General features: G+C 42.5%; 1 protein-coding gene across 2 annotated transcripts in view; it reads left to right on the forward strand.

Annotated features, from left to right (window-relative positions):
* Positions 1-12,993: 12,993 nt before the first annotated feature.
* Positions 12,994-25,826, forward strand: part of ETFA (electron transfer flavoprotein subunit alpha) — an 85,545-nt gene continuing 72,712 nt past the window's right edge. For both annotated transcript variants that reach the window (XM_067754965.1, XM_067754973.1), the window contains exon 1: positions 12,994-13,148. In XM_067754965.1, the coding sequence (XP_067611066.1) occupies positions 13,110-13,148 (39 nt within the window). In that variant the 5' untranslated portion in view covers positions 12,994-13,109. The remainder of the gene's footprint in view (positions 13,149-25,826) is intronic.

Here is a 25,826-nt window from a genome sequence, read left to right on the forward strand (position 1 = left end):
ACTTAAAAAAAAAAACCCACTATCTCCTACCATAATTTCATGTAAGAGGTAACATAGTAACACCAAAAAAGAAAGCCTAGTCTCAGAATCAATGGTCCTTCCCATCGAGCTTTGTGAAAAACTCATTATATTATTCTGGTTTTTCTCATTTGGCTGCAAAATGCCAAAAACTTCTTCTTGGGTTGAAGATTAGGAACCACTGGGGTAGAGTCTTGGCAACGAGGAGGGTGCACCAAGGCAGCAGGCACCTGGCAGCAAAGCCGGGAGGCAGGAATGAACCCGAAATACGGGGACTGTGAAAGGTCTGGCCCCCTGCTTGGCCCCAGTGCTCTCATTATAGTTTCATGGTGTGTATGCTTCAGTGTGGAGACACCCGGGGACCACGTGATGATTTAGTTCTTAGGGACTCCCTAACGGAGTTTGCCTGAAATCCCTTTTTTAAACACTGCAAACACAGCTGTGAATAAGACAGATATAATCCTTGCTCTTTCTCGTGGAGGCAGGGACTCTAGGACAAGTGTTTTTCATTAAATCTATGAGCTCAGAGATGGTATCAGTCTCTTCTCCGGCATCCTCCATGGGCCTGGCAGAGGACGGCAGGCTCCGCAAAGAGCTACTGAACCACAAAGTTTTCAGTGACCTGAAAACGGCCGGTCAAGGGCATTAGAGGGAATGACAGCCATCCAGTGGGACTTGAATTGGTATCTCTCAGACACCTGGGGGCTCTTCTGCATCAGCAAAAGTTCCAGTGTCCGTTTCTGTCTATGGGTATATTAGAAAGATATGCATGTTTTATTAAACTTGGAATAAGACTTCAATATTTATGTATAAATCTCAAGCTTCACTTCAGTATTATGAAGGCTGGTGAGATGCAAGGCTAATCTGATAATGGAGGCAAACTCCTTTGCCATTAATCCCGTGAGTCATACATGCCTCCTCTAAGAACCTGAAATATGAATATTTTAGCACAGGTAAAATATCAAGGGAGTAAAACCTCACTAATTAGGGTAAACTGGGAGGTCAGAGTGCCTTCTAGAGGATGTTAAACTCAAGGTCACCTTATTATATAGTACATACATTATCTATATATACACGTTATGTTAAACATCAACAAAATTGACAGTCGATGAGTCATTGCCAAATAGAGGTCCCACCTTAGTTGCTTTTACATAGAGATAAGGAGCCCAGGACTTTAGAACCTTATTAGTGTGCCTATAGATGCAGCCAATGTCTGAAAATATAGTTTTGGAAAATAACCTTGTTTGCTGGGCTGTGGATACCATCAATTTGCCTAGTACACCTTTTTCTCACAGACAATTATAATGGCTGTCTTTACTTCTGCTAGAATCCTTAACAGAAATTCTCAGGCTCTAAACTGAAAATTGCAGAGTCATCCAACTTGTAATAGTCACCCTTAGGGAGAGTTTCCCTACTTTCCCTAGCGGGAATTACCTCGATCATGGCTATACCTCTGATTAGCAAGATCTCCTTTTGTGAAGTTTTTGTCTCTTTCTTTTTCTTGAGGGAAAAACACATTTCTTGAGCACTTACTATGGGCCTCTAGAATGAGAGTCATGGCGGGCAAGGACAATGTCTATTTTATATCTCCGGAGCCTAGAAGGGCTGTTGAATTCGTGGTGTTCAGGGATGCCTTCTGGGTACTCTATCTATAGGTGGTACCCAGCCTCCACCATGGCCTCCAGTGATCCCTGCCTCCTGTTCTAGTCACCCTGGCACAGTCCTCTGCCACAATGTAACAGGGTTGGTTAGTGTGACCAGCAGAATATGGCAGTCATGATGGTATGTCACCATTGAGTTTAGGTTATAAAAGACTGCAGCTTATGTTTTGGTATCTCTGTCTCCATCTTAATCTCTGATCACTGCCTTTGGGAGAAGCCATATGGATAGGTCCCTGTGGTGAGGAACTGAAGCCTCCTGCCAACAGCCACATGAGTGAGCTTAGAGGCAAGTCCTCTGATCCCATTTAAGTCTACTGAGACTGCATCCCTGGCCAATAGTTTGAATGCAATCTTGTGAGAGATTCTAAGCTAGAACCGCCCGGCTAAAGCACTCAATTTCTAGTACTCTGAAACTGTGTGAGATAAAAAACATTGTTTCAAGCTGCTAAATTTGGGAGGTAATTTGTTACACAGCAATAGATAACTAATAACTAATTGATAATAATAAATAACAAAAAATCCCACACATTTCTCAACAAAACTCTATGAAAGAGGCATTAACAGCACTCTTTACCAATGAAGACACAAAGGATCAGTGAAATTAAAGAATTTGTCCAAGACATCTCAGCTAAAAGTGGGAAAAAATGGATACAAATCCAGGCGAGACACCCGCTATCTCTCAGAGAACAAAAAGTCACATTTCTCTTGCCCAAATAATCTTACCCTTAAAGTCTGTCACTTTGTTATCATTTGCGATTTCAACATCTGGTAATAATAAGAGCAGTGATTATTAAAAATATACCAAAAGAAGCAGTTTGCATAACCCATAAATGTTCGAGGTTTCACGGTCATGACTTTCAAATAGAGAAATGACAACACATGGGAAGGAACAGATACGTTGAAAGGAGAATCTGAAAGTGGCACAGTTAAAATAATTTGCAGGTAATTTTAGCACCAAGAAAAAAGTCCTGTTGCCAGACACTGCTAAAAAGGGCGGTCCATTTCCATGTGCTGTATTTAGAAAGGCAGTATGTCATTGCAGAATAATTGTTGGGAACACGGGTGAGCCTTGAAACTGTGAAGCAGGTTTTAAGAGCATAGACCTGGGCTTCCCTGGTGGCGCAGTGGTTGAGCGTCTGCCTGCCGATGCAGGAGACACGGGTTTGTGCCTTGGTCCGGAAAAATCCCACATGCCCCGGAGCGGCTGGGCCCATGAGTCATGGCCGCTGAGCCTGCGCGTCCGGAACCTGTGCTTCACAACGGGAGAGGCCACAACAGTGAGAGGCCCTAGTACTGCTAAAAAAAAAAAAAAAAAAAGAATATGAAGTTTGTTTTTTTTTTAAATCTAAATGTATTTATTTTTGGCTGCGTTGGGTCTTCGTTGCTGCGTGCAGGCTTTCTCTAGCTGCGGCGAGCGGGGGCTACTCTTCCTTGTGGTGCGCGGGCTTCTCATTACGGTGGCTTCTCTTGCTGCGGAGTATGGGCTCTAGGTGCGCGGGCTTCAGTAGTTGTGGCACGTGGGCTTAGTAGTTGTGGCTCGCGGGCTTTAAATCGCAGGCTCAGTAGTTGTGGTGCAGAGACTTAGTTGCTCTGCGACATGTGGGATCTTCCCGGACCAGGGCTCGAACCCGTGTGCCCTGCATGCAGGCAGATTCTTAACCACTACACCATTAGGGAAGTCCTGAAGTTTCTTTTGGAAGTGATGAAAATATTCTAAAATTGACTGTGGCTTGTATGCTGAAAATAATTTATTTATATACATGAAATGGGTGAATTGTATGGCACATAATTATATCTCAATAAAGGTGTTGTTAAAATTAAACAAAAAGAGCAAATGCCAGAAAGATGAGGAAGAGGGAGAGATGGCCTGGAGAGGCAGGCCAGGCAGTCTGAGAAGGCTTCATAGCAAGTAAGCTCATTTGTTCATTCACAAAGTATGTACTGAGTCCTGACACGCACCAGATATTGTTCTAGGGGCAAGGGATACAACAGGGAATAGAACAAAGTCCTTGCTCTGAAAAATAAAACATAATTAGTAGGTGGAGAAAATGGAGAAAGAACTACCTGGTGGTGGTCAGAAAAAGTCTCTCCCAGGAGGCAGTACTTAAGCTGAGACCTGAATGAAAAGTGGGAGCAAATTGAGCAGAAGGTCTAGAGGAAAGGCATTCCAAACAGAGGGAACAGCAAGTGCAAAGTCCTCAAGGCAGGAGTATGCTCATGTGTTTGAGGAAGAGTAGAGAGACAGAGTACCTGAAATGGAAGGAGAGAGAGGAAATAAATAGGAGAGCCAAGCAGGGGCCAGATCAGGGAGGGATTTGCAACCATGGCAAGAGCTTTGGAGTTTCTCCCCAGCAGGATGGAAGGGTTTGAATGGGGTGGTGTAATGTGATTTACGTTTTAAGAGGATCACTAATTGTTCTGAGTATAGTCTGTGAAGGCAAGAGCAGAGACTCAGAGACTAGTTAGGAGGCTGCTTCAATAACCCCAGGGAGAGATGACAGTGGCTAGACTAGAGTGGAAGCAGAAGGCTAGAGCCAACAGGATTTGCTGGTGGATTGAATGTAGGATGTGGGTCAGATTACAAAATGAAATGTTTCAGTTTATGTTTGCATCAATATCCTGTTTGTAAATTGTATCAGCAGAGGGTTCAGTCTGGTGACCTGCTGTATGTGTGTGTGGATGTGTTTTAATCAACTTTACTGAGGTGAAATTCACATATAATGAAATTCACCAATTTTAAATATACAGTTTGTTGAGTTTTAATAAATGTACATAATCATTGATATATATACCACAATCATGATACAGAACACTTTCATCTCCATAGAAAGTTTCCTCGTGCGCATTTGCCGTCAATCTCCACCCTCCATTCCAGCTCCTGGAAACCACTGATCAGCTTTTTGTCCCTTTAGTTTTGCCTTTTACAGACTGTCATATAAATGGAATCGTACGTCTTTTGTGTTTGGCTTCTGTCACTTAGCATGCTTTTGATATTCATTCATGTTGTGTGTATCAGTGGTATGTACCCTTTTTATTGTTTTACAATGGAATACAATGGATCATGCTTAGCTTGGGCTGCCATAACAAAATGCCACAGATGAGGGGCTCAAACAACAGAAATATATTTTCTCACAGTTCTGGAAGTCCAAGATCAGGGTGCCAGCATGGTAGGGTTCTGGTAATCCCGGCTTGCAGACACTGCCTTCTCTCTCTGTCCTCAAATGTGGGAGAGAGGAAGGGTGCAGTAATCCCATCACTGGGTCCCCACCCTCATGACCTCCTCTGAACCTCATTATCTCCCAAAGTCCCCATCTTCAAATACTACCAAATTGGGGGTTAGGGCTTCAATACATAAATTTGGAGGGAATACAATTCAGTCCATAGCACAATGGAATACAATAGACCACGATTTGTTAATTCATTCACCAGTTAATAGGCATTTGGGTCATTTCCAGTTTGGGGCTATGATAATAAGCTGTTGTAAACATTCGAGTACAATTTCAATCTAGGCCCTGAGCTAAAAATCACAATAAAACCTTATCACTGCTAAACCGTCAAACTGCTATGTAGTAGCACAAGTTCAGCTTCTATTTCTGAGCAAAAAAATCACAGAACTGATAAGCGTCCATGAGAGTGAATGAATTTCACTGCTGACACTGAGACAATGAAAAATGATAGATTCAAAATATTTTCAAGGAAATAGCTGCTGACAAATAATACAATGAATAACTACAGGCTTTACACACCTTACATTTTCACAAGTTTTTAAACTTGTCTAAGCCTTTTTCTGCTTCACACATATTTTTGCCACCATTGGCTGTGTAATACATCTTAGCAGATTCCACTTCAGGTTGTACTGATTTGTGTTTTCTCACCTTCTTAGGGAATAGTTTGTTCATTCAGACTATTCACAGAGGGCAATTCGACAGTAACTTCAAACTTAGCATTGACTCCTTGAATAAACAAGACTAACCGGGCATTATTGGTAACATCTGTTAACTCATCAAAAGCCACAGAAAACTACTTGAAATAATTTACCTTGATTTTTAATTGATTATTGATGTTGCTTTTCACGTCCTCATTTCTTCTACCCCCCCCCCCCAAATCTAATCATAGTAAACAAGTTAATTTTCTCTGGACACATTTTCTCAGCTGCTGCATCAAGCCCAATTTAATTAAATCACCATCAGTAAAAAGGCTTTCCTTGTTTGGCTAACAAATGAGCCAATCAGAAATTTACTTTGGTTGCAGCTTTGTTTTCAGTCTTTCCATTTGTGAAGAAATTCTGATGTAATGAGCTATTCAGTTTCAAATATCACAGATGATACATTCCAGTTTTAATTTTCTAGTTTTTCTGATGGTTGTTCTCCTACGGGTCGACAATAATGTGGTTTAGTCTGTGAATGTTGACATATACTGTATTCTTTTAGCATGGCAATAGTGTTATTGCATAATAAACACAGTGCTTTTCCGCTTATTCAATAACAGAATAATTCACATTCCATTGCATTGTTGTTCAGGCCTACATATCTTCCCAGCTTCTCCTTCTGCCCCATTCTGCTTCTCTCATCCTTTACAGAGGTGTGAATCTTAAGGGCATCCCCCCAGTAGTCATCAGGTACTTTAAACTTGTCTCAGAGCCTGCTTCCAATAGAAACAGGAGTATGGGAGCGGTCTGAGAAAGCAGGTGATGAGATAGGGATTTGGAGCTGTATTACTCTTTGCTAGACCAGCACTGAGGACCCCCTCACTGCCAGTAGCTGGAGTACAGATAGCCCTTCATGTAAAGTGGTGGTTCAATTGTTACAGCTTTCACTGGTGGTGAATTGGGATGCTTTGCCTGTGGAAGGGAATATGCTAGGCATTTGAGAGATACAGGGAAATAGTAACTACAAGACAATGGCATTGGGTGACAATTACTAAGCTCCACTGATGCCCTAGAGAAAAATATAAAAGACTAGGAGTGATTAACAGGCAATTGAAAACCATGTGTAAAAGTCAGAGGGCCTCCTTGGCAGCATACAAGGAAGCAACATTTACAGGTCTAAAGGAATCCCGTCATTTTTCCATTCAGTTCATCAGTATTGTCCCTGCAGAAACCAGACTAAACCTAGAGGATGACAGTGGACTAGCCCAAACTCACCCAAGTAGGAGCCCTATTGCAGCCACCACACCAGTTTGGGTATCTTGGCTAGAGCAAATGAACACAGCCTCAGGTATATTTCATGTGGATATCGATTTGGTGAATAAGTCCTTTCCTATCCCTATGAGGAAAGTGGATCAGACACAGTATGCATTCATATGGAACATCAACATTATACATTTAGAGTACATTTATAGTTTTGCTCCAGAGCTATGTTAACTTTCAACTTCTGTAGTAAGACAGACTGAAGAGATCAAGACCATTTAGACATCCTGCAAAACATCACATCCTGATCTGTTACAACAAAGACATCATATTAACTCAGTCAGATGGACAAAAAGGTGGCTAGCACATTAGAGGCCTTGGTCTGACACATGTACTCCAGAGGATGGGAGATAAATTCTATAAGGGCGCAGAGGCCGATAGCATCAGTAAGATGTTTAGGGGTCCAGAGTCAGGGGAATGCCACATAACCCATCCAAAGAAAGAGATAAATTATTGTACCTCCTACCATGAATAAGGGAGCATAACGCCTGGTAGTCCGCTTTGGGTTCTTGGCATGGTATATTTCACACCTGGACATATTGCTCTGGCCCATAAACCAGGTGACACAAAAGGCTGCCAGCTTTAATGCAGCTCAGGGCAGGAAAAAGTTATACAGCAGGTCCAGGCTGTAGTCCCAGCAGTCCTGCTATTAGGCCATTTATGTTTCCATAGCTGGTATTAGTGCTATCAGTTGTAGAAGAGATGCTGTGTGAAGTTTATGGCAACCTCCACTGGGAATCACAAAATAGGCCCTTGCCCCTGGAGCAAGGCCATGCCACCTACAGCAGAGATTTATGTGCCTTTTGCAAAAAGGAAGCTGGTGTAACCACACCAAGTAACCATATGTCAGAAACCACCCATCATAAGCTGGGTTCTATCAAACCCACCAAGTCATAATATCAGGTAGGCAGCAACAGTCTGTCCTAGGATGGAAGTGGTACATCTGGAATTGAGCACAAGTAGGACCAGAGAGCATGACCAAGTTGCCTGAGCAGGCAGCCCACACCCCATGTTATACCAGCACCCATCCTCAGTTCACACTTACTGCTCTGTGTAGGATCCCTCACAACCAGCAGACAAGAGGAAGAAAATCCTGTATATGGTTTATGGAGAGTTGACCCAGTATGTGAGTTCAAACTGAAAATGGATGTCAGTTGCATTGTAGCCCCACTCCGGGGTGACCTTGAAAATAGTGGTGAAGGAAACTCTTCTTAGTGGGCTGAGCTTCAGGAGGTGCACCTGGTCATCCACATTGTGTGGACAGAGAGGTGCCCCAAGGTTAGAATATATAGGAGTTCAGGGGCGGTGATGAATGGCCTACATGGCTTAGTAGGGGCCTGGAAGAAGATTGGAGGATTAGGGTCAAAGAGGTCTGGGATAGAGACACAAGGATGGATGGGTGTGTGAACGTTGGCACCAAGTATGAAAGTATTTGTATCACATGTTAACACCCACCAGCAAGCATTCACCATGAAAGAGGCACTAAATAACCAAGAAGACAAAAAATCACTTGGCCAGATGACCTCAGCCAGCCTCTGCCGTCAGCCACCCAGTGCTGGCACTAAGGGTACATGAATGAAGTGGCCACAGTGACAGCAAGAGAGGCTAGTGTGAACCTAGTAGCATGGGCTCCCACTTAAGAAGGCTGTTCTAGCTACTGCTGCTGCTGAATGAGCCAGCAATATGGTACCATTCCTCCAGGACACCAACTGGCCATGTGGTGACATGTTGACTACATTGAACCCCTTCCACCCTGGAAGAACCATGATTCATCCAGATAGGAATTAACACATATTCAGGGTACTGTTTACCTTTCCTGCTCCCAAGACCTTAGCCAGCACCACTATCTGAGGGCTTATCGAGTATTTGATTCACCAGCATGGGATCCTACGTAACATCATGTCAAACCCAGGACCTAATTTATTGCAGTGGAGGTGCAGGAATGAGTCTGTGATGACAGGAGTCACTGATCCAGTCACACACTCTACCACCCCAAAGCTGCTGGCCTGATAGGGTATCAGAATGACCTCTTGAAGGCCCACTTGAAGCACCAGCTTGGAGGCAATACTTTATGAGGATGGGGTTCATCCTCCGGGATGCCATGTGCATCTTGAATCAAAGACCTTTATATGGTGCTGTGTCCCCAGCAGGAAGAATACATGGATCCAGGAACCAAAGGGTGGAAGCAGGAGGGGCCTACTTTACCATCACTCTCAGTGAGCACTTGAGGAGATTGGGCTTCCAGACCTCACAGCTCCGGGCTCTGCAGGGTTAGAGGTCTTTGACTCCAAACTGGGACTCTTCCACCAAAGGACACGGTAAGAGTCCCACTGAAGTATTTAGCTACAGACGCCACCTGGGCATTTTGGGCACCTTGTATGCAGGGACGAAGAGGAGACATCATCTTGGCCAAGAGTGATCCACTTGGGTGCTTCTCAGTACTCTCTTGCCCACTTGTGATGATAAATGGACAAGTACAACAACTCTGGTCTAAGAAGGGCCTGGTGGTCAAGGGCTCAGATCAGCAGATAAACCACTGAGCCCAGAGGAGGTGCCAGCTGACGGTAAGGGGAGACTAGCATGGCTGACGAGGAAGGAGTGTGGCCCCCCAAGAGAGTTGCAGCAGCTGGGGCTGTAGTTCATCCCACTAACTCTCCTCTTTTAAGTTTTCACCAGGAATCCTGGAGAAACTGCTCCTGAAACTGGCCTGTGAAGAGGAAAGAGGTGAGGTGAGCTGTTTTTCCAAAGAGACTGGAGTAAGTCTTCAGGGCTTGACTGTGGCAACTCCTTCCTCCCTCTCCCCACCCTCTCTTACTCCCTTTTCTCTTTGGACAAACATTTCTACAAACACTCACTAAACATGAACCAGATAATAAAAATCACGGGGTCTTGCCATCAGAGCAGCTCATAACTGAGGGGGAAAAACAGACACCCAAGTATCTACAGGGAAATCCCTCTAAGTTAGACGTTTTCGTACACACATTTCGGTGGTTGTTGACCTGCATGTGAATATAGAACTCCCCCCCACTCCCCGGCGAAGTCCCAAGGGGCGTCCCCTCTGTGCTCATGCGCAGGTCTGGTCAGTTATCATAGACCTGGGCAGTTTTCTGCTTCTTCCTTGGCTCTGTCTCGGCTCTGCCAGGAACCACCCTGTCTCTGTTGGCATCGCGCCTCTGCTGGGCACAGCTGCTGCTGATTCACCGGAGGCTGGGTGGTGCCAAAGCTGCCCAGTGGGAGATGGAGGTGGGGAGGGGGTGGGGAAGCTCCTCTCCTCTTTTGTGTTCTGCTTTGTCATGGGTGGGGAGGCAGGGGAGGAGGTGGCTTTGTGGACCACTTTTTTTTACATCGTTTTTAGTAAAATACCCCTTTCAGTTTTTACTTAAAGCACCCTTCCCTCTTCTTTCCACTTCCATAGGACTATGAGTCCAACTGGGAAACTGGGTTGGGAGGCAAATGCAGTGATATACGGAATACTAAACGGCCCCTCCCACATGCAGACTCACTGAGGGGGTCCCGAGCCCCAGCCCACCACGTGGGCGCAGACATATTCTAAGTGGATGTAACGTATGCTCAATTTATGGTCACAGAACCAGGAGAGTGAAGAAGAGGAAAGGGTTCGTTCATCCTAGAGGGGCGGGGAAAGCCTCACAGAAGAAATGTCATGTGAGCTGAGTGTTAAATGTGGAACAGAGGCCTGCTGAGTGGGGAAGGGAATTCCAGACAGAGGCAAGAGCAAAAGCCAAGCACAGGGCCCTTCGAATGTTTGTTGGCTCAGAGTTCTTGCTCCAGGGAATTTACATTCCCATGCAGGGAGATTAGCAAGAAACACAAATGAATAGAAACGTGCATCCTGTCAGTTGGTGATAAATGCCAAGAAGGAAAGTCAAAGAAGCCGACTGAGAGTGCAGAAGGAGGGGGGCTCTTTTACGTAGGGTGGCCAAGGTCGACCTTTCTGAAAATGTGGCTTTTGAACAGAGACCTGAATGAAGTGAGAAAAAGAGGCACATGGGTCCCCAGGGGAGAGCATTTCAGGCAGAGGGAACAATGGGAGTGCAAAGGCCAGAGATGGGAGCTGCTTGGTGTGTACAAGGAGCAGCGAGTTCTGTTGGGGCATAGTGACAGAGCGGGCAGTGGCAGAAGAGGGCTTTGAGCAGAGCACACAATCAGTCTGCTGTTTGGAGAGGAGACTTCAGGAGGCACAGGTATAAACAGAAAGACCAGTCAGGAGGTTCCTTCCATGATCCAGGGCAGAGATGATAAGGGCCTGAGGGGAGGTGGTAGTGGTGGAGGAATGAAGACGTGTTGGTGGAAGTTGTTGGATTCTGGACATCTTTTGAAGGTAGAGCCAGTGGGATTTGTTGGTAGACTCGACAAGGATCGAAAGGTAGATGGTTAGAAAATTGGGAAGTGAGACAATTTCTGAGTGTATCACTCCCCTGCTTAAAGTCCAGACTCTTTAGCCAAGTCACTCATTGATTTGTGGATTCATCCAACAAACACTGATTGAATGCCTCCTGTGAGCCAGGCATTGTGCAAGGTGTGAAGACACATTAATAAAAAAAGTAGGATAGACTCTGCCTTTACGGGTCGTACGGTCAGGTGGGTGAGACAGACAAGTAACCAGGCCATTACAACCAGTGTGGCAATTGCCGCTATATACAGGTGAAGTACAGGCAGAAATAGGGGCATGTGGAAGAGAGGTCTAATTCAGAGTTACTGGGGGGAGGAAAGTCCAAGCTGAAATGTCAAGAATGAATAAGTATTAAACAGTTGAAGGAGTAAAGGGGAGAGGAAGGGGGAAGAGAGTGGGGAGGCAGAAGGAATAGGGCGTTGGAGGATGTGAAGGAAATTCTGTATGGCCATGGGAGATGGAAAGGGGGTAAAAGAGCAAGGAAGAGATCAGCTCACACAGGGCTTATACATCACGTTAAGGGGTTTGCATTTTATCCTAAAATCAATGGGCAGCCATTGAAGTGTATTATTCAACACGGGAGTAACATCACCAGTTTGCTCTTGCAGTGGGAGATGCAGTGGGAGATGGATTGAAGACTGGAAACTGGGAGAAGAGTAAAGAAGCAACTGCAGCAGTGCAAACACAGAGCGTGGTAGAGAGTCCTGGATGGATTTGGGAGCTGTTCTGGGAGTGGAATCGCTAGAATTTAGTGACTCATAGGATAGGGAAGAAAGGAAGAAACAAGTCAAGTATGACCCCCAGGTTTTTGGCTTGAGCAGCTGGGTGGAGGTGGAAAGCATTCCCTGTGAAAGGGCATACAGGAGGAGAATAAAGTCTGGAAGGGAACGCCCAGTCAGTTGTGGATATGGGGGTCTGAGGTGTTGAGGAACATCCTGAGGAGATGCCCAGTAGGCAGGTGGATAAGCTGATCCAAAGGTCAGAAGAGATTTGGCAGTCAAGAGCACTGAAGGCAGGGTGTGGGTGGGCCTGTCCTGGGATAGGAAGAGTGGGGAGAGAAGAGGGCTAGGGTGGGGCCGCATGTTACTCCCCCATTCAAGACCTTTCCCAATCTGCTTCCTTCTACAGGCAGCACACAGCATCCTGCCCCTTGTCCTTGGACCTTCCTGTCATGTTCCTTCCCTGTTTGTGCTGCGGAGGTTCCTCCTTCTAGAACCCAGCTCAAATATCACCAATTCCAGGAATCCCTCCTCCCATAATAGTAATGATAGGTTTACTCGTATGTTTCCTCCAGAGTTTGGTGAGGTCAACATTTTATGCATACTTTTATTATATTCCCCTGACCTGGAAAATGTATTTAGCACATTGCAGGGGTTAACATTGATATCCGTGAGCAAATGAACAGGCAGAAGAATGATTAGAGTGAGAGAGGTGAACTTCGTCCAGAGGTCTGGGAAGCCAGGACAGTGACGTCATCAGCTCAGTGGGAAAGTTCAGTCTAACAAGCGTTGCACACTGGGGCTGGCAGACAGTCTGGGCTACGGTCAGCGGCAGTTGGACCGCTTTGCCCGTGCCTTTCTTTAGCCTGGCTTCCCCCTACGTCTCCTAGTTAAAAGCCTCACCTTTGCCCCACTCCCAAGTCCAGCCCCTAACTTTCCGCCGGCCCCATTGGCTGCGCGACCGCCCAGTGGGCAGGCAGAAACCGCGGGCTTGCTCTCCTCGCCGGAGAGTCTGCTCTCGTTCCCGAGTCTCGCGAGCGTTACGGTAACTCGCGAAGGCGGTGCAGTTGGGTACGTTCACGGCTAGTGTGAAGCGAACGGGTGCCGTGACCATGTTCCGAGCGGTGGCTTCTGGGCAGTTCTGGCGGGCGGTGAGTCCGGGAGGGAAGGGTCGAGCCCGGTGACGGTCCAGCCTCGATCTGCTGTCCCTGTGAAGGTCTGGGCGAAGGTCACCGCCACCCCCGGACCTGACTGGCCCTCGCGCTGGCAGGCCCAGCCCGGCCTGGGGCTCGGGCTCAAAGTTCTGGGGCCTGCCCTTGCCTCCTTTCGGGCCGCCAGGTGGGGGTCGAGGTCAGAGGTCAGAGTACTGAACCTGCGCTCCCGCTGCCCTTCCTCTTCCCCGTCTTCTTCCCAGCCCCTCTCCCAGCCTCCAGCACTGACAGGCCGCCAGTTTCTCCACCTTTGACGGGGAGCGAGCAGCTGAGTCCCCGGGGAATCTTTACCCGAGGGAGGAAAATGTCGCCGCCGGCATGTCCTCTTGGAAAAAGTTTAAAACCTGAATTCAGCTTGGAAGGTGACGTTTCTGGAAGAATTAAACATTTTCCCTGGATGCATTGCGGCTCTTCGAATCCACTCACTGTCAAGTGCTGGGGCGAGCGAGGGGCAATGTGATTTTGGAAACCTGCTCTGCTCTCTGGGTAATGGGGCAGTGCTGCGTTTAGGTGATTGTGCTGACAGCTGTAGCCAATTTTGAAAGGCAGGCGTCTTTTTACTGCAAGCTGACCTGCTTTTAAACCAGCAGATTGCTGGTTAAATAGCTAGGGAACGATATTGGTAGCGGTAAGTTCTTGATGCTTTCATTAGTTACAAATCATGAGTTTACCACATTTTGCTATTGTGAGAAAGACTGATAGAAAATATGTGTTTTCCTAATGCTATGGGACAGTAGTATTTGGAGATTGACCAATTACAAGTCAAGTAACAATTTATATTGTAGATTCTGTAGATATTCTGATGGTTAAGTGACAAGATTGCTAAACTTGGGTCAGAAACTTTCCTGACATTTTGTACTTTTTCTACAGTTTTTCTTGTGCATGCATGTTTTCATACCCACCGCTGGGATTTTCTCCCTGAAACATAGTTGGCAGTATTTCTAGATATCTGTAGGCCCTTTTCTTATGTATTCTTGTTCCCTTAAAAAAAAAAAATCCCAACCCTGCCCCCCCCATACGCTCAAAGTTCAAACCCACATCCTTCAGGTCAGTGTTCAGTCTTCCCCAGAAATTTTCCTCAGACATAAACAAGTTAAAGTCATGGATTTGGGAAAGTTCCAGGTATCAGAGCCAGATTCTTACCTATACAGTAATTGGAAGATAGTTATGTGGACAGGTTAGAAGTCTGGCATAAGTGAAATAGTTGTGGAGGGGGAATTTAGGACTCAGTTATTTTGTAGCACTAACAGAAAAAAATGGAATGACTAGCTTAAGTCATTATAAACACTGCCAATATACATAGGCAGTATTTCCAAATCTTTGCTGTGGTTTGCCAAAGACTTTGACCTTGACTTTATTTTCAGAGTTTGAAGTCATGCTTAGAGTAGCTCCTCTAAAGTCATTAAGAACATTTGAGAGATTTGAATTTCAAGGGTATAGGAAAACAGCGGGAACACTTGTAAAATGGATACATAAATACACATACATATTTAACTTTAAAAATTTAGATATTTCAAGCTTACAGAAAAGTTGCAAGAATAGTACAAAGAATTCTCAAAACCCTTTGCTGAGTTTCACCGGCTATTAACAGTTTGGCACATTTGCTTTCTCTCTCCTCATATATACATATTATTTTTCTGATATAATATGTATGTTGCAGACATGCTCTATACTAAATAATTCAGTGTATGTTCTATGAACAAGGAGGTTCATCTTTCATTATCACAGTATAATTGGCAAAATCAGCAAGTTTAACAATGATACAATACGATGATCTGTAGATATTACTCAGGTATTACCAATTGTTACTCATTTGTAGCAGTATTTTTTTATTGTTTTTTAGTTGAAGTATAGTTGATTTACAGTGTGTTAATTTCTGCAGTACAGCAAAGTGATTTATTTATATATATGTGTGTGTGTACACATTCTTTTTTATATTCTTTTCCATTATGGTTTATCTCAGAATACTGAATACAGTTCCCTGTGCTCTACAATAGGACCTTGTTGTTTATCCATTCTCTATGTAATAGTTTGCATCTGTAGCAGTATTTCTTATTCTGGTCTAGGACACTCTGGGATCATGCCTTGCATTTAGTTCTCATGTCTCTTCAGTCTTTGTTAGAAAACTCCTCAGCCTTTCTTTGGCTTTGATGGCATTGACATTTTTGAAGAGTACAGGCCTTCTATTTTGTTGACTGTCCCCCGATTTAGGTTTGTCTGGTGTTTCCTCTGATTAGTTTCAGGTTATGTACTGGCAGGAGTATCACAGAAGTGGTATTGTGTTCTCAGTGCATCATATTAGGAGGCTCATAATGTTGGTTTATCCCATTATTGGTGATGTTAATTACTTGGCTAAAGTGTTCAGCAGGTTTCTCCACTATCAAATTACTACTTATCTGTTAACTAATTTGTGGAGAGATACATTGAAACGATGTAACTCTTCTGTTTCTCATCAGACTTTCACCCATTAGTCTTATCTGTTGATGATTCTTGCCTGAGAAATGAGTACTGTGATGTAAAATAGCGATTTTTCTAATTTCATCATTCCTTCTACTTTTTAAAAAATTAATCAATTTTATTTTATTTTTGGCTGCGTTGGGTCTTTGTTGCTGCACGTGGTCTTTCTCTAGTTGTGGCGAGCGGGGGCTGCTCTTCGTTTTCATGAGCGGGCTTCTCATTGCGGTGGCTTCTCTTGTTGCAGAGCTTGGGCTCTAGGCGTGCGGGCTTCAGTAGTTGTGGCACGTGGGCTAAGTAGTTGTGGCTCGTGGGCTCTAGAGCGCAGGCTCAGTAGTCGTGGCGCACGGGCTTAGTTGCTCCACGGCATGTGGGATCTTCCCAGACAAGGGCTCAAACCTGCGTCCCCTGCGTTGGCAGGCGGATTCTTAACCACTGCGCCACCAGAGAAGTCCATTCCTTCTACTTTTATTAGCTTTGTATAATTATAAGAAAGAACATTTTCTTCTTGCTTATTGATGTATTTATTTATGGACTCATGGATCCTTACTTCATTCAGTAGGTTACTTCATCCATTACTACTCTTAAATGTTTTGGTGCTCAAGTTGTCCCAGATTTCTAAAGTGCAAGTCCTTCAGTCTGGCTCCTGTTTACTTATATTTATGATACCGTCAAGTCAAAGTGAGTTATCTGAATCCTCACTCTTGCAATTTAAATAAATTGTTCTGTAGCTAACCATGAGTAAATTCAGGAAGATATGTTTCTACAAAACCACATTTTTAATAATAGATTTATCTATTAAAAGATTAAAAAGATTAAACTGTTAACATCATAATGTGAATATAGCTAACACTATTAAACTGTACATTTAAAAATGATTAAGATGGTAAATTTATTGCAACTAGTGAAAAAAAGATACCTTAAGTGTTAGAATGTCTAACACTATTAGACTGTACATTTAAAAATGGTTAAGACGGTAAATTTATTGCAACTAGTGAAAATAAAAGAGATACCTTAAACTGTTAGAATGTAAGTTAAATGACTCGCATTTGGTATCTAAATTCCATTTTCATTTTGATTTATCTGTGGCCTTGAGCAAAGTCTCTTGGTGAGGGGGGAGTGGTCCTCAATGTTATCTGTTAATGAAAGTGTTTTCCATCTGGGGAACACAATAAGAGGAAAATAGGTAGTTAACATTCTTGCAGGGTTATTGATTTGAATTATTAGTATTATTTTATTCATTTACATTTGAAATTGATTTGTTGACTAAGATACCAAAGAGATGTTTTACATGGAGAGTGAAGCAACACTTTTCAAGGTTATTTGAGTCTTCCTGTTACTATATTCATTGCCAGACAGGAGGCATATCTACCTTGATTCAGAAGCTATGAAACTGGTATGAAGGAACATGACATTTTTCAGAGTCCACGGTCTATCATTGATGAATGAGATTGAACTCTGTAATTCACATGCAAATTTTAATTTCTTTTGAAAGAAGAAAGCCAAGTTTGATGTGGTACTAAAACATTTATTGCATAAGGGGAATTCCGTAAAATTATGCTTCCTGCCAACGTGTCTACTTAAGGGTCTTGTCTGTTTTTAAAGTGAAGTAAATTGACTGTGTTTTTAATAATATAATCAATGTCATATGACATTTCTAGTCATGATTAAAAGCTATCATATTTTATTACTAAGGAGGTTAAAGTACAGAAATGTAATATACGTTTTTAAATTACAAAATATATGTTAAAATAGGGATGGGTAACTTTAATTATATATTTATCTTTTTCAGTAGAAGTTGGAAAGATTTTATAGTTTGTTCCTGCTTTTTAATTTTTGAGTTAAGCAAAACGACCCCCACACCCTTACCATTATTACCCCACTTAGTTTTCAAAGGTGGGGGAGGTAGGTTAAACTTATTCTTACTACTTTAGGTTTTGAGTGGGTTTGTACAGTAGGGAGTTAGAGTCCAACTTTTTTTTTCCTTCTAACACCTGTGGTAGTTTACTACCTGAACATACAGTTAAAGGCACAGCAGGAGCACCTGAGCAGTGAATCTCCTTTGTTGCTCCTAAAAACACTGAAAAGCAAAAACAGTGTCAAAACTGTTAAGGTTGAATAAGAGAAGGACCAAAATGTGTTCACTGGACTTAGCTATCCCAGGTTGTTGGTGACTTTGAAGAGACTGGATTCAGTGTTGTAGTGGAAGTGAAAGCTGGTTTGCTGTGAGTAAAGGAGAAAGAGTGAGGTGAGGCAGCAGAGTTTATGCTTAAGGACGTTGTTTTCAAGAAGTCTGGCTCTGAAAGGGTGGAGAGAGGATGATGACCCCTTTAATCCTATCTTCAAGAATACTGTCTCATTAAGGCCAGTCAACTTAACAAGGGTATGTGGCAGGTATGCAGAAGAAAACTTCACATTTTACTGATGGGAACTAAGTCTACTTAGTAGTCTAGATAAGTTCTGTAAAAGTATGATGGGGTATTTCTTTAGTGATTTAGCAAGTTTGCGTACTGTCCTTGGTAGATACACATATTAACTGCTTAGATAATTAAGTTATCAATGAGAGAAAAACGGTTGCTTTTTTAGTTTTTGATCATTTAGGGGGAAACTTTTCAGTTAGTCGCTAAACATTCATTGAATGCCCACTATGTGTCACGCTCAAAGATAGATACTGAGTTCACAGTGGAGGATGAGACAGACCTAATCCCTGCCCACATGGTGCAAACAGACTGGGAGAGACAAATATTGAACACATTATTTTAAGTGTGATCATTGTGACAGAAAGGTGTATAGGGTGTTTGGGGAATATGTAATTGGGGAGAGCATTAATCTAGTTAGGGGGCTAGAGAAACCTGTGAAATTACTTTGTAAACTAAGGTGCTTTACAACTGTTGTTATTGGCTGATGAAGTAATAGTAAGGGTGAAGGATTTTCTTTAGATAAGAAGGCCACTTCATTTTTGAGTTTTGGCTATCTTAAATCACCTGTTTACCATTGTTTTAATTCTGTACATATTGTATGTGTTCTTATTTGATCATATCTTGCTTTTTTTTAAAACATGGCGTTATTTCCAGGGTTGAATTAGAAATAAAAGAATGCGTCAGTCATGTTAGTTTGATTATTCTTAAAAATACCCCAAAAAACCACCCAAAGTCTGTGGCCCCCTTGCTTCAGTTCTGGACAACTCTGAAGGGCCATCCTAGTTCCAGGGTTCCTTGTGAGATCAGCCGAGAGCTTTGTAGTGACTGCACTGCAATATTGCAGTTCAGCTTCTTCCACCGCCCAGTTCTATTTCCTTGATGCCTCCTGAGTGTCGTTCTCAAGAGTACTCCCCAATAAACTTCTTGCACACCCACACACACAAAAGGAAGATCTAAGTGTAAGGTGGCAACAAACATTTATAATCCTTAAGCATTCACTGTATGTAATTAAATAACTTCTTACCTGTGAATCTGGAATGGTCCTAGCTATGTTCATTCTCAGGAGAATCAAGAAAACAGTTATTCGCATCATTTTCTGTGGTTCAAATGAATAACCTTGAGGAGTAACTAATCTAGAGTCTTAAAATTGTTTTTTTAATAGCTCAGTGTATAAAGTCGAAGTTTAAAAGGATGTTTTTGAAGCAACAGATTTTTTAAAAATAGACTTTATTTTTTGGAGCAGTTTTAGGTTCATAGCAAAATTGAGCAGAAAGTACAGAGCATTCCCATATTACCCTTTTTCCCTCCCTCACTATCAACGTCCTGCACCAGAGTGGTACATTTGTTACAATTGAAAAACCTACAGTGACACATCATTATCATCCAAAATCCATAGTTTACATTAGTGTTCACTCTTGGTGTTATACATTCTATGGGTTTTGACAAATGTACGGTGATAAGTATCCACTGTTATAGGATACAGAATAGTTTAATTGCCCTAAAATCCTCTGTGCTCTTCCCTTTCCCTGCCAACCTCTGGCAACTACTGATCTTTTTCCTGTCTCCATAGCTCTTCCTTTCCAGCATGTCACATTGGTCAAACCGTATAGTATGTAGCATTTTCAGACTGTCTTCTTTCACTTAGTAATATGCATTTACAGTTCCTCCATGCCTTTTCATGGTCTGATGGCTCTTTTTTTTATTTTAAAGCATTGACTAGTACTCCATTTGCTGAGTGGTACCACAGTTTATCCATTCACCTACTGAAGGACTTTTTTTTTTTTTTTAAATTAAGTAGGTTGCACTGGACCTTAGTTGTGGCTGATGGGCTTCTTAGTTGCGGCTTGAGGGCTCCTTCGTTGTGGCTCGAGGGCTCCTTAGTTGTGGCTTGAGGGCTCCTTAGTTGCAGCAGTCAGGCTCCTTAGTTGCGGCTTGCGGACTCCTTAACTGTGGCATGTGAAATTTTAGTTGTGGCATGCATGTGGGATCTAGTTCCCTGACTAGGGATCAAACCTGGGCCCCCATGTTGGGAGTGCGGAGTCTTAACCACTGTGCCACCAGGGAAGTCCCCTGAAGGACGTTTTGATTGCTACTAAGTTTTGGCAATTATGAATAAAGCTTTCATAGATGTCCGTTTGCAGGTTTTTGTGTGGACGTAAGTTTTGTTTTCGCCACACCACACAGCATGTGGGATCTTAGTTCCCTGACTAGGGATGGAACCCATCCCCCTACAGTGGAAGTCCAGAAGAGTCTTAACTGCTGGACCACCAGGGAAGTCCCATTGTGTGGATGTAAGTTTTCAACTCATTTGGGTAAATACCAAAGAGTGTGACTGCTGGATTGTATGGCAAGAGTATGTTTAGTTTTGTGAGAAAACGCCAAACTGTCTTCCAAAGTGGCTGTACCATTTTGAATTTACCCCAGAGTTCCCATTACTTCATATCCTCACCAACATTTGGTGTTGTCAGTATTTTGGATTTTCACCATTCTAATAGATGTGTAGTGGTATCTCATTCTTGTTTTAATTTGCAGTTCCCTAATGACATATGATGTAGAGCATCTTTACGTGTGCTTATTTACCGTCTGTATATTTTCTTTGGTGAGGTGTCTATTCAGAACTTTTGCCCATATTTAAATCAGTTTGTTTCTTATTGTTGACTTTTAAGAGTTCTTTGTGTATTTTAGATAACAGTCCTTTATCAGATATTTTTTGTTTTGCAAATATTTTCTCCCAATCTGTGGCTTGTTATCCTTTTGATGAAGAAGTTTTTAGAAGCAATTTTCAACTCATTTATTAGACATCTACTCTGTGCTAGACATTGAAGTAGAAGCTGGGGTTGTAGCGGTAAGAAGACCAGACATGACCTCTGTACTCAAAATCAAGAAGGGAAGACAAAGTAATCAGGTGCGTGTGGTCAAGTGCTGTAATGAAGTCGATTCAGGGTACTGTGTTGGTGCTAGGAAAGTTAACCAGTTGGAGGAGATCCAGGAAGCTTTCATGCTAACTTTTATTGAGCATTTATTATGTTCCAGGAACTATCCCAAGAGCTTTATTTTACAATTACTAATTTAATCCTTCCCAACAACTCTGAGATTATTACTGTTGTTATCATCATCTACATTTTATGATCTGGGAACTGAGGCACAAAGAAGTAATGGTGGAGGTGGGATTTAAACCCAGGCAGGAATTCCCTGGCTGTCCAGTGGATCAGACTCTGCACTTTCACTGCCCGGACCCAGGATTGATCATTGGTTGGGGAACTAAGATGCTGCAGGCTGCACAGTGCAGCCAGAGAATTTAAAAACAAAAACAAAAAACAAGAACAGGCAGGGGAGCTCTAGAGCCTGTACTCTTTACCACAGCACTGTACTAAAGTTTCTTGGAGGGGTTGGCATTTAAGCAGAAAATCTAAGGGTGATTGGAAGCTAATCCGGTAATAGAGGAAGAGGTCCTTAAGTCAGAGGGAACAATGTGAGGACAGGCTAAAGGTCAGAAAGAGCAGGGCAAGTTCAAGTATCCGAAAGTAAGTTATAAATAGAGCAAAAGATATATGGCTAGGGAGGTAGATCAGGCCATAGAATAAATGCCTGGTAAGCCAATCTAAGGAGTCTAGTTTACCATATCCTAAGGAGGCAGGAAGCAGTTGACTTGTTTGAGCAGGAGAATAACGTTGGATTTTTATCATTGAAAGATCACTGAGAGAAATGGATTGGAGGGGAGCAAAGTTGGTTTAGGAGTCAGTTGGAGTAATAAGAGAGGGTTAATGGCCTGCACTAGGTAGTGGAATTAAAGATGGAGAGAAGTGAGTGGAGTTAGGATATACTATATTTAGAAGGAAGAATTGTTACAGCTTTAGTGGTTGATTGGCTGTGAGAGTTGAGGAAAAAACCCAGATATGACTCTCAGATCATGGTTTGGGCAACTTGTTAGGGGATGGTGCATCCCCTGAAGAACTCCAGAGAAGCAGTATGGGAGGGGGCTGGAGGATCAAGGGAAAGATGAGTTAAGATTTGGATTTGCTGAGTTGGTGAGTGATTGATGAGACAAGTTAAGCAATTGGATATGCAGGTGTAACCTAATTATATAGGTCTAGCACTTAGGAGAGAGATTTGATACCTCTATCTCTGTCTGTATATCTGTCATTTTTATATAGATGATAAATTATTAATTAAGCAATGGAAGTAAGAATGGACTAGTCAGTAATTTCAAACATTTTGAGAGAAGAAGTAAGCATGAAAAGTATTTGTTGGTAATTTTGGTGAGTGCAGAAGCCAGGATACAAGTACAGTAGTTGAGGTGTGTATGGGAGATGAGGAATTAGCTGGAGTGAAAGGTGGGATAATGGATTTTTAATTTTGGGTTTCATTAAAATTGGGAGAGCATCAAACATGTTTTAAAGTTTACGGGAAGGAGCCCAGGAAAAGGGAGAGGTGGGAGAGGTTGGAAACGTTACTGAGAGGTGATTACAGAATGAAGTGTTTGACTAGATTTGAGAGGATGGAATCCAGAGTCCAGATGAAGGGATCAGATCCAGGAGGAAGGACCTGCAGCAGCTTCTACTGTGATAGAGTAGGGGTGGGAATTTCTGTGTTGGATATCAGGAAGGGGAAGCAGTTCTCTTCTGATGGCTTCAGTTTTCATTGCAAAGTAAGAAGCGAGGCTTTCTTCTGAGAGTAAGGAGCAGACTATGTTGGCAGTTTGAAAAATGTCAGAAGGGGATATTGGAAATAGTTGCTGTGGAGAGTGAGTGAGAGTGCCAACAAGGATGTCATAGTAACATTGCCAGGCAGAGGGCCCAGATAAGGTTGATGACGAAGAATATATGGTGGCACTGGTCTGCATGAATTAATTTGAATTTAAGTAGCAGTGTTTTGAAGAGATTGAGATTCTTTTCTGAGCAGCTCTCTTACTGATTTCAATAGTTACCTTCAGATGTTTAAGATTTGGCTCCTTTTTTCCCCATAAAAGAGAGGGCCCTAAAGTCTACAGATGCAATGAATGGGTCATAAGATAATGAAATGACTTTCATTTAAAAACCTTTTCAGTAATGGGACCTGTATTTTTTTTTTTTTTTTTTGCGGTACGCGGGCCTCTCACTATTGTGGCCTGTCCTGTTGCGGAGCACAGGCTCCGGATGCGCAGGCTCAGCGGCCATGGTTCATGGGCCCAGCCGCTCTGCGGCATGTGGGATCTTCCCGGACCGGGGCACAAACCCGTGTCCCCTGCATCGGCAGGCGGACTCTCAACCACTGCACCACCAGGGAAGCCCGGGACCTGTATTTTTTGTATCTTTTGTGATATTCTATACCACTTCTATTTAAAATAGGATTTTAGGGTTACAGAATTCTTAGAGCTGGAAAAGAGGCCTTTGATACCATCTTTTTGTTTCTTTTTGACCAGTGCTATTTTTTTTTTTAACAAGAGAATATCTGCTAAGTGAAACATTACAGGAGTGACCCATATATAAAACAGCTAAAAATGATGGTGCTTTGGTGAGAGCTGGTAATTAAAAACCCCAATTCTGGAGTCCAACTACCTGGACTTTAACCTGGCTCTGTTTCTTAGCTATGTAGCCACTAAGCTCCAATTCCCTCATCTGTAAACTCAGGATAATAATGGTACCTACATCATAGAGGTTTCTTGAATTTTAAATACGATTTTATCTTAGTACAGGGCTCTATAATATTAGTTTGGTTAATTTGGTTAAAGCAAAGCTGGGGACCATTCTGGCAGCCCTACCTGCCTGGTTCTCACTTTATTCTATGCGGTCGTTCCTGAGGTGCCTCCCTGGATGGAGTATAGTCTGAAAACCATTGATCTAGTTTGTCTCCTTCAATTTGAAGATGAAGAAACTGGGCTCTGGAGTGAGGAATAACATTTTAAAGGTCACAGACCAGTTTCTTCTGCTGTAGGCTACACATAGCTGTTATTGCTGAATTAAGCTACATAACCATGTTTAGATGCTTGCAGCTTCTCTTTAGGTGGTATCTGAGAAATAGAAGATGGAACATTGAATTAGAAGAAAGCGTAGTATTAAAAAAACTATAAAGGAGTCAATTGATAAAGTAATATGGAGTGCCTTATGATATATGTAGTACTTAGTAAAGATTGATCAGATAGACGGACTGAGTAGTTTCTTATGTATATTCTTTTGTTGTTTATTCTTATAAATTTAATTTTGAATAGTCTTTTAGAAAGAATATGCAGTGATCCCTTGGAAGTTCTAAAAGGCTTGACAATTCCTTAGGACACTACCTAATTTATCTTATGTTAGAACTATAATTTATAGCAAATATGGGCCTTTTGCCACCAAATCTTGGATTTATTCTTTAAATGGTGATGAAAAGCTCATAATTTTTATGGCAAATGATGTGTGAAGCATAATCAAAAATATGGTGTCTGATATATATTGGTAATAAATAGTTTGTTACTGGCAATTCTTGTGAAATGTGATTTAAATCATAAATTATGCCATTGGGTCCTAATTACAAAGTTCTTTACAAGATATTGTGCTCTTCTGATTAAAAAAGAAGTACCGTATAATTCTACAGATGTATATTGGAAACAATATTGTTCTAGACTATGGGGATACAAAAGTGAACAGGCATGGTGTTTGTCTTCTAAGAACTTTCATGCCATCCCAGGAATTGTGAATTGTTGTGAATTGCTACAACTTTTCTGGAGAACAGTTTGCGTCAATCAGTATTAAAAGCCTTGAAAATGTGTCTATCTCTTGATCTAACACTCCTAGGAATTTGTCATAAGAAGAGAATCTTAAGAAGTGCATAAAGATTTCTAACCTTAACCGTAAAGAATTTCACCTCTCGTGAGAAGGCAATTTTTTTTATCGTAAAAAAGGAAAAGTTATACAAACAGCGACTTGATTTGGCAAAAACAAAAGTCTAATTTTCTCCCCTTTTCTTGCTCCCTTTGAGTGAACAGAAAGGGAGGAAAAAAGACAAGAAATGCTATCCACTGATACACAATGCAGCAATTTCTTCCTCTGGCATATTCTTCAGTGCTGTCCTCTTCCTCTTTCCATTCTCATTCTGTGGCTCTGGAAGCATTTCTGCCCCTGAAGGCTTGCCTTGGAGTCTCTGGCCCCCAGCTCTGGGATTAGGTTCATCAAGGATAGAGGGGGTTTAGGGGGCTGAGGAGAAGGAAGGGGTTGCAGTGGTAGAAGTAGGAGGCTTAGAGGAAGAAGGGCCTATTTTGTTGAAGGTTGCACAGAATCTGACTTAGTAATCCGTGGAAGCAGAACAGGTAGAGTAACTTGGCTAAGTTTCAGCCAAAAAGGTCTTACTGGACTAAAAGGAACTCTTATCTGTTGAGGATAAGTGCAGAGCTTTGGCTATGAGGATGCTCGTCTCTGCATTGTTTATAATAATAAAAAATTACTAATAACCCAAATGATTATGGAAACTAGTTGAACTGATATGCTCATATATTAATAAAAAGGTGAAGAATATAGCAATTGGTATATACAATAGAGTAAACAAAAAAATATGTATTTTGTCAGTTTAGTTGTGCAACCAGCCTTATAGTCCTGTATGTACCTGGCTTCCCTTCATTCATACCCTCTTTGTAAATTTCAAGCTCTGGGTACATTTTACACCCTGCTTTGTCCACTCCAACTCCAGATCTGAAGATTATTGCTGAATTTAAAGCCACAGAACCATGACATTTGATCATCAGTGCCCCTTTTTCTCATTTCTCATTGCCGTTTTCCACAAGGATAGTTCC

The sequence above is a fragment of the Pseudorca crassidens genome, chromosome 1 (assembly GCF_039906515.1).
Source record: "Pseudorca crassidens isolate mPseCra1 chromosome 1, mPseCra1.hap1, whole genome shotgun sequence".
NCBI classification, from domain to species: Eukaryota; Metazoa; Chordata; class Mammalia; order Artiodactyla; family Delphinidae; genus Pseudorca; species Pseudorca crassidens.